General features: G+C 39.0%; 1 protein-coding gene across 7 annotated transcripts in view; it reads right to left on the reverse strand.

The window, feature by feature from the left end:
* Positions 1-27,774, reverse strand: part of MYO6 (myosin VI) — a 223,367-nt gene that overhangs the window by 42,254 nt on the left and 153,339 nt on the right. For 6 of the 7 annotated variants that reach the window (XM_083177172.1, XM_083177171.1, XM_083177170.1 and 3 more), the window contains exons 15-23: positions 26,651-26,723; positions 26,093-26,220; positions 21,596-21,691; positions 16,899-17,069; positions 10,447-10,485; positions 8,105-8,198; positions 3,443-3,573; positions 3,179-3,256; positions 1,188-1,317 (exon numbers count right to left, since the gene is read on the reverse strand). In XM_083177172.1, the coding sequence (XP_083033298.1) occupies positions 1,188-1,317; positions 3,179-3,256; positions 3,443-3,573; positions 8,105-8,198; positions 10,447-10,485; positions 16,899-17,069; positions 21,596-21,691; positions 26,093-26,220; positions 26,651-26,723 (940 nt within the window). Of the gene's footprint in view, positions 1-1,187; positions 1,318-3,178; positions 3,257-3,442; positions 3,574-8,104; positions 8,199-10,446; positions 10,486-10,718; positions 10,756-16,898; positions 17,070-21,595; positions 21,692-26,092; positions 26,221-26,650; positions 26,724-27,774 lie in introns of those variants that run through there. The other variant, XR_014471746.1, reaches the window with a different exon arrangement.

A 27,774-nucleotide genomic window follows, 5' to 3' on the forward strand; every position in this document is an offset into this window, starting at 1 on the left:
AATATGTATTTTATTGGTGTGTACACACTGTACAATCCAGCATACAATTTTGACTATATAGTCAAAATCGCATCGGGATCGCATGCAGATCGCACAGGTTTTTAAACTTGCGATCCCGATGCGCGCTCCTGGGACAGCACAAATCAAAACCCAGATAGACAGGGAAGCAATGATTATATTGTGCAGCTCTGCACTATATAGTCAAAATCACATGCATGTCGGGTGGCTTGCCGTGTGATTAGATCCTGATGCGATCTGATCGCATTAGGATCAAATAGCAAGCCTAATCGACGGTGTGTACACACCATATAGGTTGTTTTAGCTTTAAAGTGTTCTATTGTTATTGGACTAAAAAAATAAAAATACAGTCCCACAGGGTCTGTGAAAAGCCACATACAGTACCTATGTATTTTCATGCATGCAATCCCAGAAAAAATGTCCACATATCACAAATATGGCTTTGCCTGCACAATGCAGATGAAACCAAGCACCATTGTTAACTGGACTCCTAAATGTTTATTTTGTCATAATTACCACAAAATAAATTATGGGATGCAGGTATTAAATATTAATCTATAGTTTATACCATAAATGTATTGCTTGAACATTATTATTGCAGTTTAACATGTCTCAAATTAACAATTATTTCTCAATTGCTGTTAACAGAACCCATAATAAAAGTTATTCCCTTCAATATGACCAGTCCACTGGAGTATATTCTTGGCTGGAGTCATACCTCTACCTGCGTCAAGGTTAGCTTTCCCTCTCTGACGACAAAACCAGATGACACCAACTAGAACATGTGCTTCCATCCCATTCCATATCACATATAACTTTCAGTGAGTTCGTATTAATTATTTTAATGATATGTTTTCAGGGATTTTGGAATGTTCAAAGCCTATCTAAGATAAAAGAACTAATTATCTTAGAACTGAAATATCTTTGCAAAGTGATCATTTCCTAGGTATAAAAGTAAAATTTCTTACAGTATTAAGAAGGAAGTACTTCGGCATTTATTATGCACGGACATGCATATAACCACTAGAAAGGGCACTGCTTTTGACTTTACGCAATCTAGAGAAGATTAGGAAATAGCTTCCTTTAAATATACCTATGACTTTCAATTTAAATAGAAAAACATAACTTTACGAAGGCACATTTTAGGTCGCGTGCAATAATCCACTTACATTTTATGACGGAAAGTGCACACCACTGGACCTTCTTCCAGCGGCTGCAGATAAGCCAGTGATTGACACGCTTTATCAGTTCAGCTAAATGATCAGGATCAGACTTCATGATCTGATCAAATTCAGCAAACTAAAATAGAAAAAAATAATCTTAGTAAAAAAAGACAGTTTAAACTTTAGAAAAAAATATTGGCAACCCACAATGCACGTGTCTACATGTAGAGATGAGCACTCTTCTTTGGGTCTTACAAATGCACTCAAAGTAAAATGTATATCTTATTTAAAGAAACACTTTCTGCACACAGCAAGAGGTACCATAGAATTATTATAATAAGGAAAAAAGTACGCAAATAAAAAATTTAGATATAAGTTATTAATTTAACGCATTGAATCCTTGAACATATATACATAGGAGCGATTTTCTTGCGCATAAACAGTGCGATTGAAAATAGAACATGTCATCAACCAGAGTATAGATGTAGGCAGAGCTACTGAAATGACAATGCCCATCAAAAAAGAAAACCTTTACATTAAAGTGAAAGCACTGACTCTATTATACATGTAGCTTTGTAGGTCTTTTTTTACATCTCTAATGTTCATCTCTAAAGTCCCATACACACTGGGCGACTTTAAGCTGAAAGCCGCCCAGTGTGTATGGGGTAGTGATGAGCGGTGAGCACTGGTGCATGCTCCTGAATCATCACTGGCCCAGCCGCTCATCTGCTGGTATTGGAGTGGACAGCTTTCCATAGCATCCTACCATGAAAGGTTGTACACTCCTGGGAAAATCACAAAAAATCACTAAAGTGGGTGAAAAACGCTCAGTATGTATGCACCGAGTATTTTTCAGCTCAGCGATTTACCTGATCATTGTTGTGCACATGCTGGGCAAAATCTGGACCTTTACATTTTTCACACACTTTTACCCCTGTAGAACTCATAATACACAATAATTGTTCTCACTTATCTAAAATGGCCTTCATATGAGGAGATTTGCTGAGCATTCTGAGCGATGCTAGATTGCTCAGACTGCTCAGCAAGATCGCTTAGCACACAGCTATGTGTCAGCGCTGTGTGCTGAGCGATCTATTAGTGCCAGTTTTCTCCGGCCCTTCCTGGCGAGATTGCTAGATTTAGCCAGCATACTGGATATTAATCACCGGGCGGTAGCGATGAGTGGGGCCGCGCGTTGCGATCACTATGACCCGTACACAGAGCAATGTAGGGGTATTTTATAAAAGAATTAGCGAAATTGCCCCATCTGTAGGCCACGTAACACTCCTTAACACTTCACTTGCCATCTTTCACTATTATGGTGCCTTGCGGTGGCTTCCTTGGGGGTGTCTCGTGCCCTAAACTTGAAACCATAGAATGTTAGGTATTTACACTATGATGCGGTTTTTGAATGTGGTGAGTAAGATTATGCAAAAGAAAAAAAAAATTAAATGCAAAATGTATTATAATTAGTAATGTTTGAATAGCGCACCTACTTTCTATCTATTTATGATATGTTAAGTTGTGTAGAGATCTGGATCTGGCGATTGATTGTCCTCTAATTGCAGTTGATTTTTCAATTGAAAACGTGGGCAGGTATGATTTAACGGTGTGTGCACACGGTGAAATGCCCTTGCTATTCGACTTAAGATTCGAGTGCTATACAATCTTTGCGATCTCTGTACTTTTTACATACAATTCATACAATCTGCACTATATAGTCATTGCTGCCCTGTCTATCTGAGTTTCGATTTGTGTCACGGGAGTGCGCATCGGGATCGCAAAGTGAAAAACCTGTGCGATCTGCATACGTAGCTGTAGAGAACAATGCACCTTTAAACATTAAAATAATTGTATGATTTGCAAGCATATTTTGATGTTGAAGGGTAAAAGGACACTTATTTGCACATAAAAGGAAGGCAAATACCACATGATGCCTAGACCCTTATCCTTGAATCATTACATTTATTATTTAGGAAAAAAAAGTAGAAATTTACCTTGCCGGGCCTGAAAAACACCTTAGTTAACCCAAATTTGTAATCATTTTCATTTAAGCCCAAGGCTTTGAACAGAGCCTGTAACATAAAAGAAACACATTAATAGGCTTGAATTTATACCCCTGAAAATAGTCTTCAAAGCGGACAATAAATTATTAAAACACAAGCAGTTTTACTAGATGATTTTACACAGCATAAAAAGGATTTTTTTTTTTTTTTTTGGTACAGTACAATTAAAATTGCTGTTCACTAGGAGAATGATACCTTGCAGAAAAGTCTGGGGTCTAGGCGAGATAGCTTCGCAGGCATATACTTCTTGTACATGTTATAGAGTTCATGGAAAGAAGCCCGAGACGGGAAGCCTCCCTGCATAAGGTCCAGTACAGACACCATTCCTGGGGAAAAGAATAACTATTAAACTCCTTAAAATAACACATATAGTAAGTCAAAAGCCTAACTTGTATGTGCTAATGAGCACACTTTGGAAGAGTGAAAAAGGAATACATTTGGTGTAACTTTATTTAAAAGACCAGATCAAGAACATTGGCGATGAGTAGCATTCCATTACTCCCTCTTCATACTGTCCATCCATAACCTAGTGTTCATTCTAGCACCCTCTATCTTTTGCAAGCTTTATAATCGACTACTAAATTGTTTGGAGCAACTTGCCATTTTTGTTCCGAGAGGCATAATTTGGTTTATTACTTGGAGTGCACGCTGGTTCATGTAGTGCCATTGTGTTAGCTATCAATTTAGAAATATATAACTGTTTGTGCTATTATCATGAGCCTTTATGTTTTTACAGCTGTCTCAGTTACCATTACTTAGCTCATTATGTTTAATGCTTTCCTTTAGAGAAGATGTATTCTCATAGCGAATTTTGAGGAACACTATTGAATGAAATATTACTGTATTCATAACCATACAAAGGAAGTTGGGCACACAACAGGGTCTTCGTTATTTACAAACACTGCAGGCAATCTAATTTGCTAAAGGATTCAGAAATCTATCGTAGTCAAAGCAGCTAACAAAAGCTGGACATTTCTGAGCCCACTGTGAAAAACTAGCCGAATACTGAAGAATATGAAGGGCTGCAAATAGCAACTCTCGTTGCACCAGGTCTACAACAACTAGACTGAGCCAAGTGTATTTCTTACTCAAAATATGCATCTTCTTCACATACATAAAACAACTGTCAGTAACAAAACTACACCGCACTGGTAAATGTGATGTGTGACATATGTATATTTGTGCGTGAAGGAGTCTAAGGGGGTATTCAATCCTATGTCATGACTGTCGATCCATCCCAACAACTGTGACCCATGCCTGTTTTTTTGTTTTTTCTCAACTGCATATAGCCAGGTGGGATTCAATGTCCCGCCTGGCAATCGGCAAAATGGGGTCGTGCAAAAGGATGCATGCAATGCGAATAGGATGAAAAGCTGAAAGAAAAACATGGTACACTGCAAATCTCTGTGCAGCCAGATACTCTTAAAACAGGAGGGGGGGGGGGTGTGGGTGTGTATATTATTAATTCCTGACTAACTGCTGATGCAACTTGGTTTGATCGCATTTAAAAAAAAAAAAATTGGGGGGGGGGGTATAAATATGATGTCTCTAACTTTTAATGGAGTGAGGTGATACAGATATTATTATATTGATTATTTTACCCGCATCATAATAAAGGCCCTGGTATGTCTCGGTCTGTGTTTTCAGGCTAATCTCCATAAACGCTGGAGAGATCTTGATGCGGTTTTTACTATTTTATAGAACATTTGTTGAGGAAGGGTAAGGTGTATGAAACATTAATCTATGATGAAAGTGAGCTGAGAAGTGGCGATTTTAATGAGAATGACACTCTCAGTAAAAGAATACTGTAGCAGATCATTTCTTCACATAGGTCACAACGCCAATCTCTCCTTAATGCTCTTACATCACCTGCTTTCATGAGTCATCTGTAACATAGGCAAGGGTTTCCCATGAGTGCCTTTGCTTCCTCGCCCCATCTGTGTCCCTGCCTCCTAACTCCAAATGTGCACCCATTATCTCCCCTCCTGATATGTACCTTTGCACCCTGCCTCCCGATCCATGCATCTGACCCTGTGTGAAGCTGGGATGGGTCACTAATATTTACTAAAAGTAGATTTTTATTGTTTTTAAACTAATAGAGACGGAATATTTTCGATACAAATGTTTTTAATGTCAGTATGTATGTATTTTTGCCCCTGAAAAATAACTTTAGATATGTTTTTATTGATTTTAAATTATGTATGTCAAACAGAGAAACATATGTCATATGTCTGCATTTAGAAATTATTATTATTTTTTGTATAATAATATTATGTCACTCTAACGGATGGTGTAATGGTTAGCATTGCTGCTTTACAGCACAGAGGTCATGGGTTCGATTCCCACCATGGCTCTAACTGTGCGGAGTTTGTATATTCTCCCCAAACTTGCGTGGGTTCACTCCGGGTACTACGGTTTCCTCCCACAATCCCCCAAAAATATACTGGTAGGCTAATTGGCTACCAACAAAAAATTAACCCTAGAATGTCTGTGTGCATGTACATGTGGTAGAGAATATAGATTGTAAGCTTCACTGGGGCAGGGACTGATGTGAATGTTCCAATATTCTCAGTAAAGCGCTGCAGAATATGTATGCGCTATATAAGAAACTGTTAATAAATAATAAATAAATATAACATAAGCAACATTTTCACAAATTTAATGACTTTAATCTCAGCTTTATGAGACTATATAAAAGTTATTGATTATTACATTCATTAGTTTTATAGGCAGTATTTTATGATATACGCTAAATAACAATGATTTGTTTTGGTATTTTCCACTGAGTATACATGTTTTGTGGTCCTTTAATAGTCCTTATAAAATATCACTAACTTTAATACAAAAGACTTTGGTGTATATTCAATTGATCCCGGATCCATTCCGAAATTCTTTTGCCGGAATGGATCAGTCATCCATTATTTAAAGCAGCGACCAAATCTTGACGTCAAATTTGGCTGCTGATTGATGCTCACCTGCCCAGCGTGAGGACTGGGTGAGCGCGGCGGTGGGAGGCGGCCGGAGCCTGGTTGGGACCGGAAGAGCTGCTCTCACCAAGGACCCAGAAGCGTGTGGGTACAGGAGTCGATGGGTGGGTACGGGAGGCAGCGGACAGGAGGACGGCACCCCGTGTAAGCTGCGGCTGCTCACCCGGCACGTCCTCCCTGCCTTAATTCGGCATCTTTTTATGTCGGATTGAGATTGACAAAACACAGCCAAAAAAACTTTTGGTTTTGGATGTGGTTCCATGAAAAGCAGCTGGATTAGCAGCTATTCCGTCAATCGACCTGGTTTTCAGCAGGTCAGAACATTTTGCTGAAAAAAAACAGCCAGTACTGAGGAACCTCTTCCGATCTATTCATGTCAAAAACTACTGTCTTTTCGGCAAGATGGCAGTTTTTAACAGTGATTGAATATACCCCTTTGTCATTGCAAGAAAGAAAAAAAAAATCCCCACAATGGAAGCAGATTTGTATTCTACTGTAACAAACTATATTCTGAATTCAAAATGAAAAGCAACATTATAAACCAAAGTTCTGGGATTAAGGATGGTCTCCTTGATCAAACCAGTAAGAAGAAATTACAAGAACATATCGCCGCAAAATGTGATTTTAATTATAGCAACTCACAAAGTCTAATGAGTGAATACTCCTGCTAAGCCTAAAATTGTGAAACTCAACAGAAATGACTTCTCTATGAAGCTCTAATTCAAATGCAGGTGAGCAGCATAAAAATAAATTGCCCGGGGCTCAAGTATTATTTCTTTTGATGCCATCCCCTCATCTGCAGCTTAACTAAATAGAAACAAATCCTATAGAGAAAATGTGACAGTGAGGCATGACACAAAGTATATATATGCGATGACTGCACAGACAAGCAGCTTTCCGTCCTTAGGAAAGTGATTATTCCGTTCCACAGCAAAACGCCACACATTAAATATATGAATGAAATTATTCCTTTACATGGTAGAATTGTATTCTAACTCTATACATGTCAGAGATAAAACTTCTAAACCATAGCATAATGATTTGTAATTAACATAAAATAGTAAGATGCTACTAAAAAACAGATGTGTATATTTTAGAAAACCTAGAGGATGCACCTAACTGGAAAAAGGAATAAAGTACTGGTAATAACACATACCTCTCAACATTCCACATTAACAATGCAAGACCTGGTGCGCTGGATTGAAGGAGTGGGGCCTAGCAACCTGATCCCCATTACAGTCATTTTGGGTGCATTCCCAGCACTCCCTAAAGTAGCTGGGCAACCTCTCCCACCCGTCCCTTACAAATGCCGTGCACATCTATCCAGAGCAGAGGTGATCAGAAACTTCCCCAATCCACCCGCCTCCGCATCCTGCTGTACACTGGGACAGTCCCCTTCTTTGTATTGTCCCACAGTTCTTCTTGCTGGCACCAGTGACCAGCAGGGGGTGGGGTGGTGGGTGGGAGGAGTAGGACTGTCAATCACTCCTCTGCTCAGAGCAGCGATGAATAGATGCTGTTTACAGGAGACACAGTGACTGGGAGCCTGCCGGTGGCTTACAGAGGGTTGGGCATGCCCCCATATTGACGCCCCCTTTTGCAGAGTCCACATCCCCTTTTCATGAGCCCCGCTTCATCTGTTTGGAATGTTGGTATGGTAGGATATGGATAACACATTCTAAAACATCAATTACTATCAAAGTCCTAGGGGTCTAGAGTTACTCAGATACAGTATTTAATAGACATATAAGTGGTCATTCAGGCCTGAACCTAGTACACAGTTGTATTACGCCGGTACTTCCAGAAATGTATTATGAAATGATACATACTGCTTAATAAAAGGGATGCTTTCAAAATATATTAACATTACCTGAACACTGAAGCTGAGACAGGATTTGTGCTCCTTCAAACTGATGACTTGTCATTTTTAAATTGGGCTTGATACAACGGATAAAGCTAGATCCCTGTGGGAAACCCAGAAAACAATTTGTAGGAACACTGGTAAAGTACTTATTTTATGGCTGCACCAAGCAGGAAATAAAATAAAACTAGGTCATCGCATTAAAAAAAGTACGGAAGCAAAATAATTAAGACACTAAAAAGTAAAAAAAAAGACAAACTTTATGCAAATTCAGCATTTCAATAATGCAAATAAATCTATCCATGCTTTTTAACTGCTACACCGAGGATGGTTTTAAAAGCCAAAGATTAAAAAAATAAATAAAAAAAAAAACGTATGTGAAATGCATACAAGTAATATAAACAGTAAATGGATGCCCTTCAAATTCTAATGTATTTATTGATTGTCCTGACTTGGCAAAATGTGTCCAACAGGAATGATACATGTCCTTGGACAACACACATAAGATGTCATTGTTAACTGAATATTATACAGCTTAACTGGATGCAAGTACATTAGAATAAAAGATATATAAACGTCCTGATCTTCACAGATCAGGGCAAAATATACTGTAGATAATAATAACAAAAACTCGTCAAAGTTTAACACGGTTTTTTATTAGTCTTCTTTTATTACGGTTTGTAAAGTGCAACAAAATATGCTGCCACTATATATAGTAAGTAACAATTACTAAAAAAAATGTTTTTGTGTTGAATAAGATCTTGGATGAAAGCATTTAAGCAGCACTGCTGCTGAACAGAAATCTGTCAACATGATCCTAGCAGAGAACTCTTTCTTGTATAAAAATGATGTTCCTCCAGTATCAGCCTTTGTTTAGAAAAGGCTCATCAACAGCCTCAATTGCTTGATTTATATTCCTAGTGCTTATATAGCACAAGATGAGTCGGATAAAAAGTATCGCGTTTAAAGCAAGTGACCAGCCAAAAATGAAATAACTGCCTACACAAGTACAGTAATTGAGCACAAGGAAGTGTCAGCCTTTTCAGGTCAAGTACATACTGTATAAGAATACCCTTACAATCAAATGGTTTACCAGGGTTCAGACAGACTTTTTTTTGCTTTAACACCTGTTCATTGAATGGCTTCCCAAGAAGCATAATTTGTGTAAAACACATTCTGATGTGTGTGGCTTCTATCTGAGAACACAGATGCTGATTTACCTAGGAGAACCCGCATACCCCTTACTCATCACAAATCCAAGTTGGACCTCAGAGATCTTGATCTCTGGTCTGATGCTTTAACATTAAATCTGGGTCACCACTTACACTAAGTTGAATCCTTCTAGCTAACCACAGTCAAATTGCCGGCTTGGTCGACCCAGGTTATAAGCTTTGATGCTTTCACACTGCACCTTGACCTGGGTCTACAAGTCACAAACCCAGCAATTAACCCAGGTCCGAGGTACGGTATGAAAGGGGTATAACTCATAATGGTAGTTTAACATAGCAGAAAATTTTTTTTTTTAAGTGGAATGGTTGTCTTCCCGTATAACCTCTAAAGAGAGATTTTCCATATGGTCTGTGCTAAAGCCCAAACTTTTCCTGCTCCCCAAAAGCAATTATAGAACAGTTACCATAAAGTCCACTAACTCTGGGTTTTCTATAATTTGTGTTATTGGAACTAGAGAAAGCAACATGGAAAGTCACTTCAACATTAACATTCAGCAAACATTTAATATACATACAATATGGTTTCCTGACAATTGAAACATTTTAATGCAGGAATACAGAATACGGTAACTTCATGAAGTGTCTTTAATAAATCAAATTATTACGGTTTTATAACTGTCTGAATTAAAAAATATATATATTGAAGTAACTCGTTCAATTAATGTAAAAAATAATCTAAGAAAAACTTTAGTTCTAGTGAAAGAAGTCTGTAAGGTTTCCACGGTACATTTTGTCACTTAGCTTGACATTTACATTGCAGAATAGAATACGTATTCTCTTGGCAGAATGTGTGTGACTGGAGCTTTGAGTGTTTGCATCTTTATCTTCTAATTTGTGCTTCCATTTGGCTATCACACATACTTTAAGCTTATCCGGAGTAGCTGCTTATCAGCATTACTAGTGCATTCATAGAGACACATTGCTGGCAGATTATCACGCTTCTAAAGACATTATCAAACCATGTTAGCAGGGCGCAGTAACACTCTGCAGGTGCAAAACTAGATGAATGCAAGAAATTAATTAATTTTACCATTATTTTAAAATCTATTTGAAAAATTACATTGGCGGATGTAGCCAAGAATAATTCTTTTACCCAACACAAAAAAAAATTCTCGTTCCTACCGTGCTTCGAAGTTTTTCAAGTAGCAGATTTAATTGGGTCTGTAAAGAGAAAATGATAATAACATTTTTTTAAAAATGTCAATACAGGATAGATAATTGCTTGTACATTGTATACACACACATGTAGCATGATGACAAGGCTGCATGCATAAACTGTCAAGCAGTGCAGGTTTTCATAGTGTAATGGCTCCGGGACGTGCAGTGAAAACAACGGATAACAAAAGCTTTTCATAAAACAAATGTTTATATGGAATACAGATTTTGCTACTCACTATTCAAGTGATGAATAGTTGAACTTACAACTATTTTCTGTAAAGAAAGTATAAAAACACTAAATACAAGAAAAACATAATGAATAAAAATTTCAACAATGAAGCCAAAGTGTTTTAAGATCGTACCCTCCCATAGCAGAGCTTGCGCAGGTAAAAGGAGCGTTTGGAGTGATTGAAAGGTTATGAGAATAGATAAAGGACTTTTATAGTGGGAAATAAATTGTTGCTTAAAGTTGTCATGTGCAGTACGTCAAAGGGTATGGTTATCTGTAGCTAACAAAGCACAAATATACACCACAATGCATTCATGTAGAGGTTTAAAATGTATTTACAAATGTGTTTAATTTTGATTATCCTTTTGCACACACCAGAATCACCCACTAAATATATGTGGAAAGGAACAATTTTGTTACCAGATTTTATTTAATTTATGACATGCTCCTATTGAATGTGTACAAGAGCATTATGGAAGCGTACCAGCCACATAATGGTATAGAACAAGCATGAGCTGGAAAGGCCAGATCATGCAAAATATTTTCTATGACCGGGCCATATCATTTTTCATTTCTAGACATTAAGAGGGTATTCAACCCAGTTCTCGACAGTCAGATTCACAGCCATTTTCGGACATGTTTTGTCTGAAACGGATGCTAACATTGTCGGAATGTGCTGCGAATTAGACAAATGCAGCATTGAATAGATGTGCTGCTATTTCTGCTAGCGGATACATGAGCACAGATTGAACATCACCAGATAAAATCTGTATGGACAGTCTGAGAAGAGCAAATGTTCTTCCCAAGGCATCAAGATATTACATCAATATCTCTTTACATAGAAATATATTAATCATTTCTTTATGCACTATATGTTCTATATGTACGGTGCTGGCTGGTGCAATCACCATGTGGCACCGCTGAATGGCTGCCTGGGTGCTGCACAGGTCAGCAATTATATGTTCCCCATGACCGTGTCCCTTATTAGAGTACATCTAGTATATGTATATATATATATATATATATATATATATATATCTGTACTGTTACTGGCTACCTAGCTGGCTGTGCAATCACCATGTGGCCTCGCTGAATGGCTGCCTGGGTGCTGCAAAGCTCAGTAATTATATGCTCCCCTTGTCCGTGTTCCTCATTAGAGTACATCTAGTATACATATATATGTGTACTGTTACTGGCTACCTAGCTGGCTGTGCAATTACCATGTGGCGCCGCTAAATGGCTGCCTGGGTACTGCACAGCTCGGTAAATATGTTCCCCATCCCGTGTTCCTTATTAGAATGCATGCAGTGCATATCTGTACATGTGATGTATATCTTTACTGCCATTGTTACTTGTTCCTTTTACTGACAACCCTTTGTATTACAGTATGTGCACTGTTATTTTTAATGTCTGCAAAGCGCCTTGAGTCCTGTTGGAGGAAATGCGCTATATAAATAAAACTTACTTACTTACACTACTATGACAATCAGAGGAACAATAGCTCATTAATAAAATCGCTAATTCCTGGTGTGCCGGAACAAAGTCAGTCAAAGCCAATTCGCAAGCATACAGCAAACCAATACTAGTGTCACTTTGAAACATTTTGGCAATGGCTGTATATCTTCATTTTATATTTTATACACATTATTTTTTCCATCACATTAAACCCCAGTGTTTTCTAAAATACTGGTAACTAATTATCCTAGATTAATTTGGTGGCTTATAATACAACATTTAAAAGACTATTAACTGTTTGAGTTACAATAATTCAGATTAATATAAGTTGTGTGTGTGTAAGGTCAGTCCATTAATAATTCTTAGACCTGGTGGTTTTGGTTTCATTTCCACACATCATGAATGCTCAACTAAGTACTGGTGTTTCATACCATACTGTAATTAGAATTAAGGGGGGTAGCTAATTACCCTTGAAAAAACTGATGTTTTTAAATACGTTTCCTGATGTTTTTCCAATATTTGTTTTTGGTCTATCCCACAGGTTCTCAAACTCAGTCCTCAGGAACTCACACAGTGCATGTTTTGCAAGGCTCACAGAATCAAGGGAAATCATTAGCTCTACCTGTGGATCTTTCAAAATGAGTCAGTAATGAGAGCACCTGTCAGGTGATCTGGAAAACGTGAACTGTGTGGGATATTGAGGAACGAGTTTGAGAACCACTGGTCTATACATTTAGACCCCCCCCCCCCCCCCCAAAAAAAAAAACCCGGTGTTTTTGCCCACCCCAGCCCCATTTTCATATGGAAAAGGGGCTACTTTTGGGGATTTTGACTTGCTTGCCCAAGGCAAATGAAACAAAATACCCAAATAAGCTGCGGCATGCTCTGGCTGATCAAGGATAATTGGATAGCTTTTGGTAAGATAATTACCCAGGATAGTAAATGGATAATGCTTTAAGTATTTTCAGATAACGGAATGAAAATAAAATTTGGTTTTGTTTGAACAGAAAGGAGAAATAAGCTAAATAGTTGTTTTTACATTTGTTTCTCTAATGCAAATTATGTTTGCTTTCTATCCCTTGGCACACAGAGTGAAATCAGCAACTTAAACAGCGTACCAAGATTAACTCCACTACATTGATGACAGTTGCAAATTTAGTAGCACAGAAAATAATGCAATACAGAACAAGAGTGAAGCTTTCACTGTGGCAGATTTAAACTGCTGATGGCCTTGGGCTTTAGAAACAATTAAAGTTTAACCACCTGTGGCAAGAGCAGAGTGCTGGCATATGAATAACTGTTAACCCAGCTTGGCATCAGCTCTTGTCTAATGCTGCATTTGATGGTGAGTTTATGTGCATTGAATGTACTGGCACCGTTGTATTTTAGAGAGTGATGTTTCTGTACTTAAATGTCATCAAGTAGATTTTCTTTAGTACAATCATATTCTCCATCACATGCTTTCAAAAAGCTATGGACACTTGGGATCACCAGAGAATACATAGAAATTGTGCCAGCTGCAAGTCAAAGAGGTTGGCTTAGTTTATACTGAGGTGCTTGTCAGCTATGTAGTCATTTCCAGCCAAAAAACACATTCATGGGTTAATCCCGGTATGGAACATGGCCCTAATTCAATTATACTCTATGGTCAAACAAACTGAAGCCTTTTGTTATTTCACAACTTCGACTACCTGAAGGACATCTCTGCAGGGTGCCTACTGCCATTCCAGAATTTAGGGGTAGCTTCAGTAGCCAAAAGTGGTGGACATTGTCCAAGGCTGCAGCCAAAGGAATATTGAAATGGTCCTAATGTTGACTTGCAGCACATAGGGCAGTATTCAATGAGAATTTTCTCCTTGAATGGCGAGAGGTTTTTTCCTCTCGCAATGCACTCGCCATGTTTTTACGGAGATTCTCCATGTTTGGAGATTCTCTATCATGGGTCTTTATACACTATTCAATGTCGCAGGGGCTCGTTGCCCCTCGCGGCGAATCTTAACCCCTGCAGGGAGCCATGGGACGGTGGCAGGCAGGGAGATTGAAGTCTCCCTGCCTGCCCCAGAACGTATGTGGAGGAGGGCTCCCCGGGACCCAGGAAGCACAGGCTGCTCCCCCCCTAGAGCCAGCATGGGACCGGGTATATTCACTGCTCCCGATCGTGCATATGTAATGATCGGGTGCAGTGAATATATGAATATCTAATGAGCGGCTCTCGGCTCCAGCCCCGGCCCCCTGCTGGCTGTTATGTGTAAAAAAAAATAATTATATTTTTTTATTAAATATATATTCATGTGCTATAAGCACATGAATAAAAATAGCATTCCCCTTCACAGAATAAAAATTCCTGATTTTTTTTACACCAAAATTTAAAAAAAATAAAAATTTATTTAAAAAGTTCACATTCCACTTGTCCATGAAAAGATGGAGAATTACTACATGGAGAGACACGGCGAAAATCACTTAGAAAGACGGCGAAAATATCACATTGAATAGGGTGGTTCACTTTTTGAGACCAAAATTCTCCGCCCAACGGGAAAAAAGCACAAATTCTCCATAGAACATGGAGAATTTTTCTCATTGAATACTGCCCATAGACATTGACTCTGTCACTGCTGATCAAACGTCAACATGCAGAGACGGTTGACAAAACAATGAGCCATTGCAGTGTGGCGACCGCTTACCTTCATTCAGCCCCATCAGTGTCTTCAAGTGCAGCAGTCTCCCTGGGTCTGGCAGATGATGAGGAGGTCCTGCTATGCTAACCCCTATTCCCCAACCTCAGACTGTATCCCTAATGTCAGCAAATTGCAATGCTGCATTTCACATGTCAACATTTCAGATGTCGACATTGTGAACATGTCAACATTCTGCAAATTTCAACAATGCCGACATACACGTTTGTATGGTGAATGCATGGCAATTCCATAATGAAGAAGGTTATAGTTGCGACTCAAATTTATGATGAAATCAATGAAAATCGGATGCATTTAAAGGCAGCAAAATATAATCTTGTATTAAATGAGAAAGAGCAATTGTATCCTTATGAAGCATTTATGTGAGTATACAGATGGATTGGTCAACAGTGTATAAGTGGACAGTCAATACAGTACTACGACACTGGCTAAATGTCTACATTGCTATGGTTTATGCTGAAGGATACACCATGTCCAAGGCACAGAAAGAATGAAGGCACTTGCAAGTTTCAGAAAAGTGCTAGACTTAGCCATATTTGTTCACATATAACAGTGTGAGGTATAGTGGAGAGAAACCTCCATTATACTGTAACTATTGTGCACATAAATCATAGGAGGTATACATGAAGCTATGTTCAATATACCCATGTGCTTGGAGAGGATCAGAGGGGAGCGTGATGTGGTATTGCTACAATGTACCAATCAGCATTCAATAAAGAAGGAGTCTAAGTGGTATATTTATTAAGATGGGAGCTCTACTGAACAGGAGATGTTGCCCATAGCAACCTATCAGATTATCCATATTTATTTAGCACCTTCTAGTAGATAATAGATATAATCAGGTTGGTTGCTATGGGCAACATCCCATATTGAATAAAGCTCCCAACCTAGTAAATTTAACCCTATGAATTAGAACACAGAACTTTTGTGCTGTGTTTATGGCCAAAGTCATGAAACATAGACACTAGGCCAAAGCCTTGTAACCTGCGGCTGCGTGGCTCTCCAACTGCTGTGAAACAACAAGTCCCAGAATAACCTGCAACAGTTTTACTATTAGGGAATGCTAAGACTGTGACAGAGCAAGGCTGGGAAGTGTAGTTTCACAATAGCTGGAGATCCACAGGCTGGTTAAGCATGCACTTGAAAGTAATGGAGTTCTACCTGCGCACGGAGTCTATTTTGTGTTTCTAGTGAATAGCTGCTGCACTTGGTACAAGATGAATATGTGGGTTTACTGCTCTGTCACTGAATCTCTACATGTGTTTCCATCTGTACAAAGCTTTATTCTAACAATTGAATATGAACAGACATATTAAATTATATGCGCATAATGTAATCATGTATATAGGCAACCTTTTCAATTTACTGCCCCGCTTGCTGCGTCTGTGTCTCCGCGGGTTAACAGGAATACAGGGATAGGTGTTGAGAACCTGTAATAGGGTGAACAGGCATGGTAGCGGACCCTGCAAGGCATCCGTCACTGTGCGCTGTTAACCCGCGGAGACACAGAGGCACACGGGACGGGAAGCACAGCAGAGGGAGTAGTGTCATATCAAATTACATCAGCCCAGTCTCTTGGTGTGTCCTGTTTTACTCATTTTTGCATATAAAGATGTGAAAAATATGCCTGGTCATGCAGAATCACACAGGACCTGGTAGCTCACACCACATGGCGTATTGTATGAGGTATCTGTGGTACACTGTAAAGCAAAGTTTGAGAGTACATAAACGGTCGACCATTTACTGTAATGCTGTAATTAATTAGGAAAAATGGAGTTACAAACTGCAATCAGTGAACATTTTCTAAGACATTTTGTACCTGTTCTTATTTTTTGTGTAAGATGTTCTGTATAAACTCACATACCCATATTTAATTCTGGGGCAGACTACAGACATTAAACCACACCTAGGGTAATTCAGTTTTTGAGTATAACATCCAAATTCCCACTCCACATTTGCACTGCACTAAATAGAGGTGCAGTGTATCTAAATTTAAACACAACTTGATGATAAAATATCCAGCAGTAAATGTTTTGTACCTTGAACTTGTTTCCCACACTGATGAAACTAAGTTTTCCAGTCTTCTGCTTGGAGTCCTTGTTGTTATTGATGGATTCAAACAACTCCCTTACAAATTTATCTTTCGACTCACATATGAGGGACTCAAGTGACATGTGCAGGGCATCATTGTTCTTCTCAACAAATTGTGTCTAATGGATAAAAAAAACAACATACTGATAGGTGAGAATTACAATAAGACATTTTCTCTTTGTTTTTAGAACATGTCACAAGTACTGCAAGTCCAATTTCATTATGTAAAAGGTGTTTTACGACTCCGTCATTGGATCAATAATATTGGATGTTACAAAGAAGTAACTCTATTATATATAGTGTGTCTAAAGGCGATAGCAGCGTGCAATGCGATGCATTATTGGCTGGATCTCATCGCAACGCCTGTGTTTTGCATGTGATTTGCAAACAATGCGATCCGCAGGCAATACATAAAGTATGTGAAGTACATACTTTTTTTTACTGTGCGATGCGATGCCCGTGGGAGCACGCATAGCAGCATGTATGGGGACCTTCAGTGATCATCTTTTCTTCACAAAAGTAGGTGGATTCCCCTAGGATTCATTTTTGAATAATAATGTTGTGCCATGCCCTCCAAAAATGGTTCCGTGGTGGAGGAACTGTATATTCTACTAGAAAGGGTATAAAACATACACAGACAGGACCTTTGAGCTTTTTAAAAGTTCTCATTTAACATATATATAGGGGACGGGGGGTATCAATTACCTGATACCTTCACTACTATACTATTCCTACTTTCCCTTTTATTCTATGGTTGCTGCATTGCACTTTGGTACTATTGAAGCCTGTTACAGTTATACGACAACAACATTGCATAAAGGTGCCCATACACGCTGTGATGCGTGCTCCCGCAGGCATCACATAGTACAAAAAGTATGTGCTGCACATTTTTGTACTGCCTGCAGATTGCATCGCATCGCTTGGGCTGTGATGTGATCAAGCCAGAGGCAGAACTCTGGGAGGCAATGGAGTCATCAGCCCTGCCGGGCTCCTTCTCTCAAGGGGGCACCTCTCCACCACTGCAAGTTTAAATCCATTAATTGAAAGCCTTCAAAATCGCTTCTGTGACTGAGTTCTGAAATATATGTGTGTTCTCCCTCTCTTTCTGTATATACATACAGTATATAATATATATTTCATAACAGACTATATATATTTTGAATACCGTTGTGTGTGTGGGGGGGCACCAATATTCATCTTGCCTCCGGGCAACTGGGACAAACTTACGCCACTGGATCAAGCCCATAATGCATCGCAAAGCACGCTGCTATCACAGCGTGTATGGGCACCTTACGTTTCATTTCTCATGTTTTATACAATCTGTACTAGGTAAAAAGCAACTAGATTTAACGGAGTATGTGTATAACCAGGATACAGGGTCTTTGAGACTTAAAGTAACTAGAAGTCTTATTAATTATGTGTATTTATTTGTGGGAATATACATAACCAGACATTATATATTTAATTGATCTTCATTGGCAACATTTATTAGATGCATTGGTAAGATACGAGCAATCTCATGGTATATTGCAAATTGCTTGATCATATGAATTATATCCATCACATACCTACAGTATATGTTTATTTTGTATTTGTTAGTCTGAAGTGTTTGTTTCTGTTTTATTGAAAAAGAAGAATTTTAATCAATATAGTTTGTAAAGTAGATCCCCAGAACAAGAGAGTGTATTTTCTCTCTTCTTCTGCTCTATTAAACTCTGTGAGAGCACTGCCAGACATTGATGTCTTCTCTGTATAGCCAAATTTAGGGAAAATCTACTTGATTACTTTTTGTCGAAATACTCTGGCATCTCTAAGTTCTTTTGTGGCTTTTGCATATAATCAGAATGTTATCTTTCTGCCCTTCAGAATGCAGAACGATAACCTGTCTTGCAAGATGTGACACGCATCGGGCTCATGTATAGTCATGATAAACGATGGGGCAATGATGTGTTAATGATTTGCCGTTGATAAACGACCCATTAAATCCTCTGATCGTTGACACAATCGTTCTGTGTGTGCGCATATCTTTTGGCCAGCAGAGATCTGGATTTTAAGGGAAATTAGGGGATAGATTGGATTGTTCCAAAATTTGTGCCTTGTTTGGGCACCATTAAGTCATTTTTATAACATGCCTCACAGATGTAGCAGTACAGCAGACCACTTTAATTCCAAACTCATAGTTGTTTCACAATCTCACTAAAAAGTATTTTTCAAAAGTAGCCAGGTATGGTAGATTATAATCTCTTTTTTTATTTTATTTTGCCTTCCCTATTATTAGAACCACAATTTAAATCTATAACTAAGAACACAGTGATGATGTCACATAGGTTTCAACTAGAGAATTGCAGTTTGGTTTGCCTTAAATACAGATGCACACAAACTTCTGAGTCGAAAAGAATACCAGTCCGGAAACACTTTAGTCCCGACTTGGGTCTGTTGTTAGTATGGAACTTGGATTTAAAAACCAAACTCGGGTTTAGGATTGAACATATACAGGTCCAAATTATATGATTTAAAGTTTTTTTTATATATATTTTTCTATAAATGTTTTTTGATTTTTATTGATTTTAAAGGAACCCAAAATAGAACCAAAATACTTAAGGGTGGTTTGGTCAAAACGCAATTATAAATTATAACTAAAACACAAATCTCTAATTTTAACATATGCAGAAGGGTCCCACTAGCTGTGCACATTATGTGAACCCATCCAATGCCCTAACTGGAACTTGTAGACAGTGGTACTGTTCATACAGTAATACCAAATCAATAAGACACAGAGGAAGGAAGTTAACAGGAAATAAGATTAAGACATTGCTCTTATTTCATTTATCACTTGTCCATAGAAACACCCTTCTTTTTTATTCTTATCTAAATCAGGCATTTAATGTATGCCTTTAATGCATTAATGTATGGAATAATGGATAACTTTTACATCTTTTATCTTTTCATTATATTGAACAACACACTAAGCTTTTTTTTTATTTTTAATACAGTTTTGATTTGAACATGTGCAGTCTGATTCTGAAAATCAAATTATTCTTCTGCCACATTAGCAGTAGTTGAAACAGTCATTAGGCTGAGAGGAAGTACATATGAACAAATTGAGTTACAATTAAGTCCTGTGCTGTCATTTTCTTTGCCGAGTGTGAGTCTTTCAACCATGACAATATGGCTCGTGACTGGTGTACGTGCTCCTCTGCACAGATTTTCAGTCTGGATTCACTCAGGTCTGAGACGTGACCAGCTTGCTGACTGAATATGTCTAACTCCTGAATATAACCTCCAACAGATCTTCACGTGCAAAAGTACTTACCAGTGTTTAAACTGTTACAGGATTTGATTTGTGTGAGCTTTAACTCACAGATTGCATGCAAAAACCTGAACTCGTTCATGAGAAAACCAACCTTTATTGTTCGTTTAAAATTGTGACTTCTACTATCAAAAATAAATTAAATTTTGGCAGATGAGAGAACACCACAACCAATTTCTCTGTTTTCCACACATAAAACACTAGCAAGGATCTCGAGTCTGTGGAAATACAAATGAATGTTCCCAAAGACATAAAGCCTATTTACTATGGACTTTTGGAAGCTGATAATCTCATTTTCAATTAGTGCCTAGCTAAAATTAGCGATTCCCAGCACTCAACAATTTCCACCAATTTACGGATACATCCGATCCTTTCAATGAAAACCATGCAGGCACTTATTTTCTGATGTGTGACAAATAAAACACAGTATGTCATAAAAACATTGCAGGTTAAACTTAGACTTCTCTCCTGCTACTATTAGAATACAGTTCTTACTACTGTCATGCTGGAAGGATGATGGAAATTGCAATTTAATGAGGAAGCAAAGCTGGTTTCCTTCCACCACTAACTGCCTTATGTCAAAGATTTTATGAATAACAGGAAAAAAACAGAACTTTGGGAGAATTATAATGCAAGTCATCATTAACCTACACTGGCCAGATACCGCAGTGTGTGGCATCAAAATCAGCCCAAAGCTATAAACTGTACAATCAATATTGACTGGATCAGTAATGGACAAATGGGAAAACATAAGAAATGGATAAATCCAGTCTCCGGCTGAACAGCCTGCTTGATGAATGGCCTGCACTTGGGCCCTTATTCAGATCTGATCGCAGTACAAATTTGTTCTCAAAATGGACAAAACCATGTGCACTGCAGGTGGGGCAGATGTAACATGTATAGAGAGAGTTAGATTTGTGTGTTATTTTGTTTCTGTGCAGGATAAACACTGGTTGCTTTATTTTTACACTGCAATTTAAATTTCAGTTTTAACTCCCTCTGCATGTTCCATATGCCCCATCTGCAGTGAACATGGTTTTGCCCATTTTGAGAAAAAAATTGTACTGCGATCAGATCTGAATAAGGGCCATGGTTTGTGGCCAGACTTAACACTGCTTCTGAATACTTAGAGGGGCAGGGTCTGCCTGTGTGTCCCCACATTGTTCTTTCAGCCATGCAATTTTTGTCATATTACATTAACCACCAACGTTGTTACATTTAGATATTCTCTTTCCTAAAAACGAAAATGCTATATGCTGTTTATCAGTTTTTTTCATCCCCAGTTTAAGATTCTTTGTAATGGTACTAATCTAATGAAACTTATAGAAAACCTACTGTTTCATAGCACACAGCTCCTGCAAAATGTCGTACGATAAAGCCTTCGTCATCTCGTATATTGCGGTGAACAGTTAGTTTCGATTTTCTGGGGATCTGAAATAAAAACAGGAATAAACTGCAATGTACCTGCTTATCTCATCATACACATCACACAAACAACATTCCTCTACAATCCACAACTATAAAACATAAGGCAACAGTGGTATCAACTGCAGTGTTCAGCAAGACAGCAATATTTCAGACTGGGCATCAATGGCATCTTTACGGGCAAGTAAAATGAGCGTATGGCAGAGGTGGAGGATGGTATAATCCATCATCTGCTTACAAGTGAAGATTTGAAAATAACACAAATCTCTCTTGAATGCGCTTTCAGTTCTTTGTGAATGTCATAAAATTATACCTTACACAAGTGTGTCCTCGAACACCAAACCTCAATATACCATGTGGCGAGAGCCTCCTGGCGCAAGGGAGTTACGCCGTGACAGGATGCAATAATGTATGAGGACACATTTGTATATACTCAAATATGCTGGTCATTTATTATTCTCATACACATGGGTAAGCTGTGGTCGCCGAAGTGGGTGAAACAGCATGATCGCTTTCTAAGAGCCTCATAGGTGCACAAAAGAAAAGCTATAAACAGCAGTTTATCCAAAGGAAATACCCAAAGCCAAATCAGTTCACCCACGCATAAAACTTTTCATTACTTAAGAGCACAGCTTGCCTTTTCATTAAAATAAAAGAAAATGTTTTATGATAAATGTTTTATTTGTCCTAGCAGTATTCCCTAGAGCTAATTAAATACCACAAATTAAATTCAGAATTTAAAAGATAGTTATCTAATTTACAAAATGCATGTATTAAAATTGTTACTATTCATAGCAATTGGCTTGATCTTAGTATAGGATCACCTAAAATAAAAAGGTGCCCACTAAGCTATTTCCTTAGTTTTACGGGTTCCCTTGCAACATGGATAGTGGGGGTATGAGCGTACTTACTATAGTGGGCGCCCAACTAACATATAAGTACAATAAAAATATTATAACCAATAAACAAAACCTAAAATAAAGGAACCGTGAAAGCGTATTCAAATGTGATCATTCTCACAGGTTTTACGTGTGGGAAGTAATGAAATAAAATAGAATAAAATGACAATACCTTATATACTCGAGTTTAAGTCGACCCGAGTATAAGCCGAGGCACCTAATTTAACCCCCAAAAAACTGGGAAAACTTATTGACTCGAGTATAAGCATAGGAGCCAAAGGAGCGGAGGAAAGTGGTAAAGATGCCAGAGCCAGTAGTAGTACACACCAACAGCAAAATAGATAGCAGCACAGATAATGGTCAGAGGCCGACCGCGCTGGAGCAGGAGGACTAGCAGCACAGTAGGACCCACCACAAGAGACAGCACAACACAGCCCACTGACCAGACAGCAGCCAGCAGCTGCAATCTGATGTCTGCACACCGGCAACGCTCCCTGCGGCTGACAGTGACAGCTGACAGTCACTACAATGTGTGTGCTTCCAGGCCACTCAGTCTGCCCAGCTCACCCTCCCCTGCTGGTGGAACACTGCTGGCATCTGTGATTCCCCTTCTCCCCCCACTCTGTGGAACCTGCGCTGCTGCAGAGTACCTGAAGTGTGCTGGGGCCTGTGATGCTGCAGCGCCATGCAAGATGCCGTTACTCCCTCAACCGCCCTGGTCTGCTCTCATTCTCCTCTCCCGGCGGCTGCAAGTGGTCAGGGCCGCGGCTTCCTCCTTGTGCTGCTGTGTGACCCGGAGGTGGACTGTGCGCTCCTGGACGTGGCTGCTGGGCTGCGCCGGAGGACTTGTCAGTGTGAGTGACAGCCTGCGCACATGCCGGGCCCCACCTCCATCTGGCAGGTCCGTCCTCCAGTCTCCACCGCAGTGTAACCCTCACTCAAATATAAGCCGAAGGGGGCTTTTTCAGAACAAAAAAAGGTACTTGTGTATTATAGAGGCGCCCCCGATGTTGGTCGTACGATGTTTTTATTGAATCGCATCGCATGCCATACACCAGATAGCATGCGAAGCGATTCAACGCGATTTTGCCCCCTATACAATGGGAAATTGTATAAGAACCCTAAAGGGAGCTTTTAAGCACCCAAATGGGTGCTTACAATGTTAAATGCACCCCCACGCCGCCAACCTTCCCCCCCCACTATAAACGTGAACCCGAAGTGTGGTGAGCGCAGCGAGCCCGCGAGGGGTGGTGGTACGCGTCCTACGACCTTTTCATACCCCCCACTATCCACTTCGGCGTGGAGTTGAGAATATAAAGTGTGGCGAGCGCAGCGAGCCACTGAGCCCAAAGCGTGGTGAGCCCCGCGAGAGGAAGCGGATACCTTCACAGGTCACAGTACCTTCAATTTTAATCGCAATTTTAAAATTGTATTACATTGTACAACATAGCGCGATATCGCATCGCATACCATTGTATACCTTTTGGTATGCGATGCGATGTGATGGGCGCCGCTATAATACACAAGTACCCAAAAAAATGTGCTGAAAACTCGGCTTATATTCGAGTATATACAGTAATTCATCATAACTGACAAATAGACTGACAGTGGGATCTGTCTGGGAGTGATGAGTGTCAACCCTGTGGAAAGACTGGAAGCAGATGCCATAGCTGTAAACCTTTGCAGGTCAGAAAACTCCCAAGGTCCCAAGTGTCAAAGTAGAGAATTTTAATGGACTTCATTTTTATTCTTCCTTAAAAGGTGTGACTACCAAGGATGGTTTCTAATAGCAAAAGCTTGTGAAACATCAGCATCCTTCAGTACCTTTGTAAAACCTTCTGCTGGCTATTATTACACATCAGATAGATCGCTTGATCTGTTATTATTTTTGGAAGAATGGCAGTGCCAGGGTTAATGTAGACAAAATGAGAATTCTAGCCATTAGTATGGTGTCTCATGCTGCAGTGGCTATATAGTGATGTCACGCATATCGGATTCATTCTGTGGTAGCTATCTGGAGAAAAAACCCAAGAAGCAGGCATAAAGAAGCAGCAAAAACTAGAGAACTGGGAGCCTGTGCAGTACAGGTAAGACAGAGACAGAGTTTGAGCAGTATGACGGAATTCAGACAGCGGTTCTGTGCATCAGGATGCTGACGAGGGTGTCCAGATTGCTTGCCACAACACTATAGAGACTACTCAGTGAGGAATGTAATACCTCATTCAGCATTGCAGCCATACGATAGAGAGTGTAATACAATTCCCTGCCCCATAATAGGGGAACATTGGCCTACAGTTACAATATTTAGCACTCATTGCCATAAGAAATATTGTAAAACAAAACTGCCTACTGCAATTTATAAGAGATTACTAAGTGGGGCATACAGGTATCTTGATCAGCATTTGTAACTGGAAGAGACAGTGCAACAAACAGTGGTTTTTAAGCATTTATGTTAACAGATGTGTCAAGCAAGCGATAGAGCCAGCAAGCAATTGTATTGCAATCCAATAGGCAAATGTTCCAACTCATAATTCATTATCTTAATGTAAATTCATTATTGGTCTTGGTACCACCAGAACCTGCTGCAATAACAGCTTTAAGTACATTAGGATTAGTTTCTATTAAGGTAGCACTCTATTTGGGAGTGATATTTGTCCATTATTCCTTGGGGATTCACTCCAGTTGTTCACATGATGCTTGTCAACTGCTATTTTCAAATAGTCCCACAGATTCTCAAATGGATTGAGATCTGGACTTTGACATGGTCATTGTAGTTCAATGCCAATGTTTCTTTACCCTTGGGGGGTTTTTTTTGTAGAAGGGAAAATAAAGTAAAATGTTTGGAATCAGAGCATTTTGTCCCGATGTTAACTTTCAACCTCCTGCACTAATACACACTATGGGGGAACTTTACTAAGATGGGGTATTGAAAAGGGCAACCAATCAGAATCTACTTTTTTTTTTATTTAGCACCTTCTGGCATATACTAGTATCTAATTGGTTGTCCATAGCAACATCACATCTGAAATCGAACTCCCATCTTGGTAAATTTCCCACTATACCTATATAGTACAGAATGGTTACTTTGTCATCCCCTCCATAGGTGCAGCAAAGAGTTGGTTACAATAAAACAGAGGACCTCCATCAAACCGCTACTCTACTTATCCAGGAAAAACACGAGAATGTTGACATGGTTTAAATGTGAACAATCATGTTGACAGCTGAATTTAGCGTTACTTAAGATGAGTACAAAAAAAAACCACATGGTTGATTTTCACAATGCCAACATTATGTAAATGTTCAGAAAGTACACATTTAACAGGTCAGACTCCAAAGTTGACATTTTGACTTTGTCAACATTCTGACTGTCGGTATTTTATACTAGACCACTTGTAACAAGTTAAATATCTTTAAAATTGGAAATGTAAACAATATCATGTATTTTATCATGTCTATAAGGTCTCAGTTTTGAAACATTGCCCCCTATCATCACAAACAAATCACTTACAGTGAGGCGAAAGTGGTTCTTGTGCTTTTCGTGAACCATGGAAGTAAAGTGTCGATCACTGGGCTGGGGCAATCTGTTCTCCTCGTCAACTATATCAAGGATGCCAACTAATTTTGATTCAATCAGATCTGTAAAACAAAAATACATTTGCTTGCTGCATTAAGTCGAAAAATGGATATTTCACTGCAGCAAAGAAAAACTGTTCCTCTGCAATGTATTAGGATTGTAAGAATTCTCTCAGCAGATAATTATCACTGGAAAGAGAACTGCACATCTGTCTCCGGAACTGAGAGAGGAAATTAAAATCAAGGCAGCATTTTAACTATTCCAGACAGTACACTAAATTCTTAAATTAGGAATAGGTGTCTTTCCAAAATGATAACAGCATTATTTATTCCTTAGCGAGAATGAAGGAAAACAAAAAATGCACAGCATGTACAGTGTACATAAAGTAACACACATTATCATATATACAGAAGGTATGTAAACCGTTGCTTTTCAGAAGCTTAGCATCCATAGCATGTACACAATGTATGTGTGCAAGGGATGTACACTGACCTATACAGTCCTGGTTATCCACATAGTGCACTTCATTAACACCAAGGCCTTCTTTCTGGTATAGTTCTTGTTCCTAAATATATAGAAAGACAGAAGAAAGAAATATTGGATCCCCACTGATGCATATCTCAATAATTGTATGCAAACAATATATCCATTACACCATTTACATTGCATCCTACATTTTCTATGTAATAGAACTTAATAGTGCAGAACTTTGCAAACCCAAGAGTGATAAAATATGTTGAGTGGAATGAGATCTATGAGCAACTAGCTTGTCTGTACACCTTTTGGTATAACAGACACAAACCTACAAAACCTTTTATGTAAATATTTCATATTTAAATATGTGTACAAGTTAATAGGTGGAGGCTATCATAGCAAGTGTCAATTCCAACAATTAGCTACAGTGCAATTATCTGTATCCTCATCATTGAGAACATGAACAGCATCACCATAGGACAAAGAGTGCACATAGAGGGCAATTCAAACCTGGTCCGAATTCGCTCCCCTGGCCGATGGTGCAGGTCTACATTTGCTTTTGGCAATCGTTTTGTGAAGGGAGGGAAGGGGGCTGGAGAAGGGGAATGCACAGTGCTTTATGGGTATCCCCAAAAAATCAGTGGGTGTTCCTATGTGAATGTAGGCATGTCGATGCCTGCTCTTGGTGGGCGGCTGACGTCACTTGGCGTCAGCACTCGCCCCAAATTCAGCCATCTCTGTCGGAAATAAAAGTTAGTCTAGACTGATTTATTTGTGAACGGGTGAAAAATCATTCGATAAGTGACAATCGAATGATTTTTCACTGGATGTGTAAGCGTACACACTCGCATGCAAATGCGGGGGGGGGGATTCGTCAACATCAACCTGTTCACTAGGCTGCCAACATACGCAGCCTAGCGATCAGGTCTGAATCAGGCAAATAGTTTCCAGGTGACACCTCCCCAGTCACTAGACAGTTTGTAGATTTAAATATTACATAACATAATTCCTTGGGACACTCAACACAGAAACTTACCAGCCGCAGATTTACATTCATACTATTGATCAAATGAGATCCTGCATCTGAAAGGCTTTATTGCTAATAAGCAGGACAACTAAAGGAAGCATCAACTGCTGTCAAA

This window comes from Crinia signifera, chromosome 3 (assembly GCF_055691185.1).
Source record: "Crinia signifera chromosome 3, ASM5569118v1, whole genome shotgun sequence".
In the NCBI taxonomy this organism is placed as follows: Eukaryota; Metazoa; Chordata; class Amphibia; order Anura; family Myobatrachidae; genus Crinia; species Crinia signifera.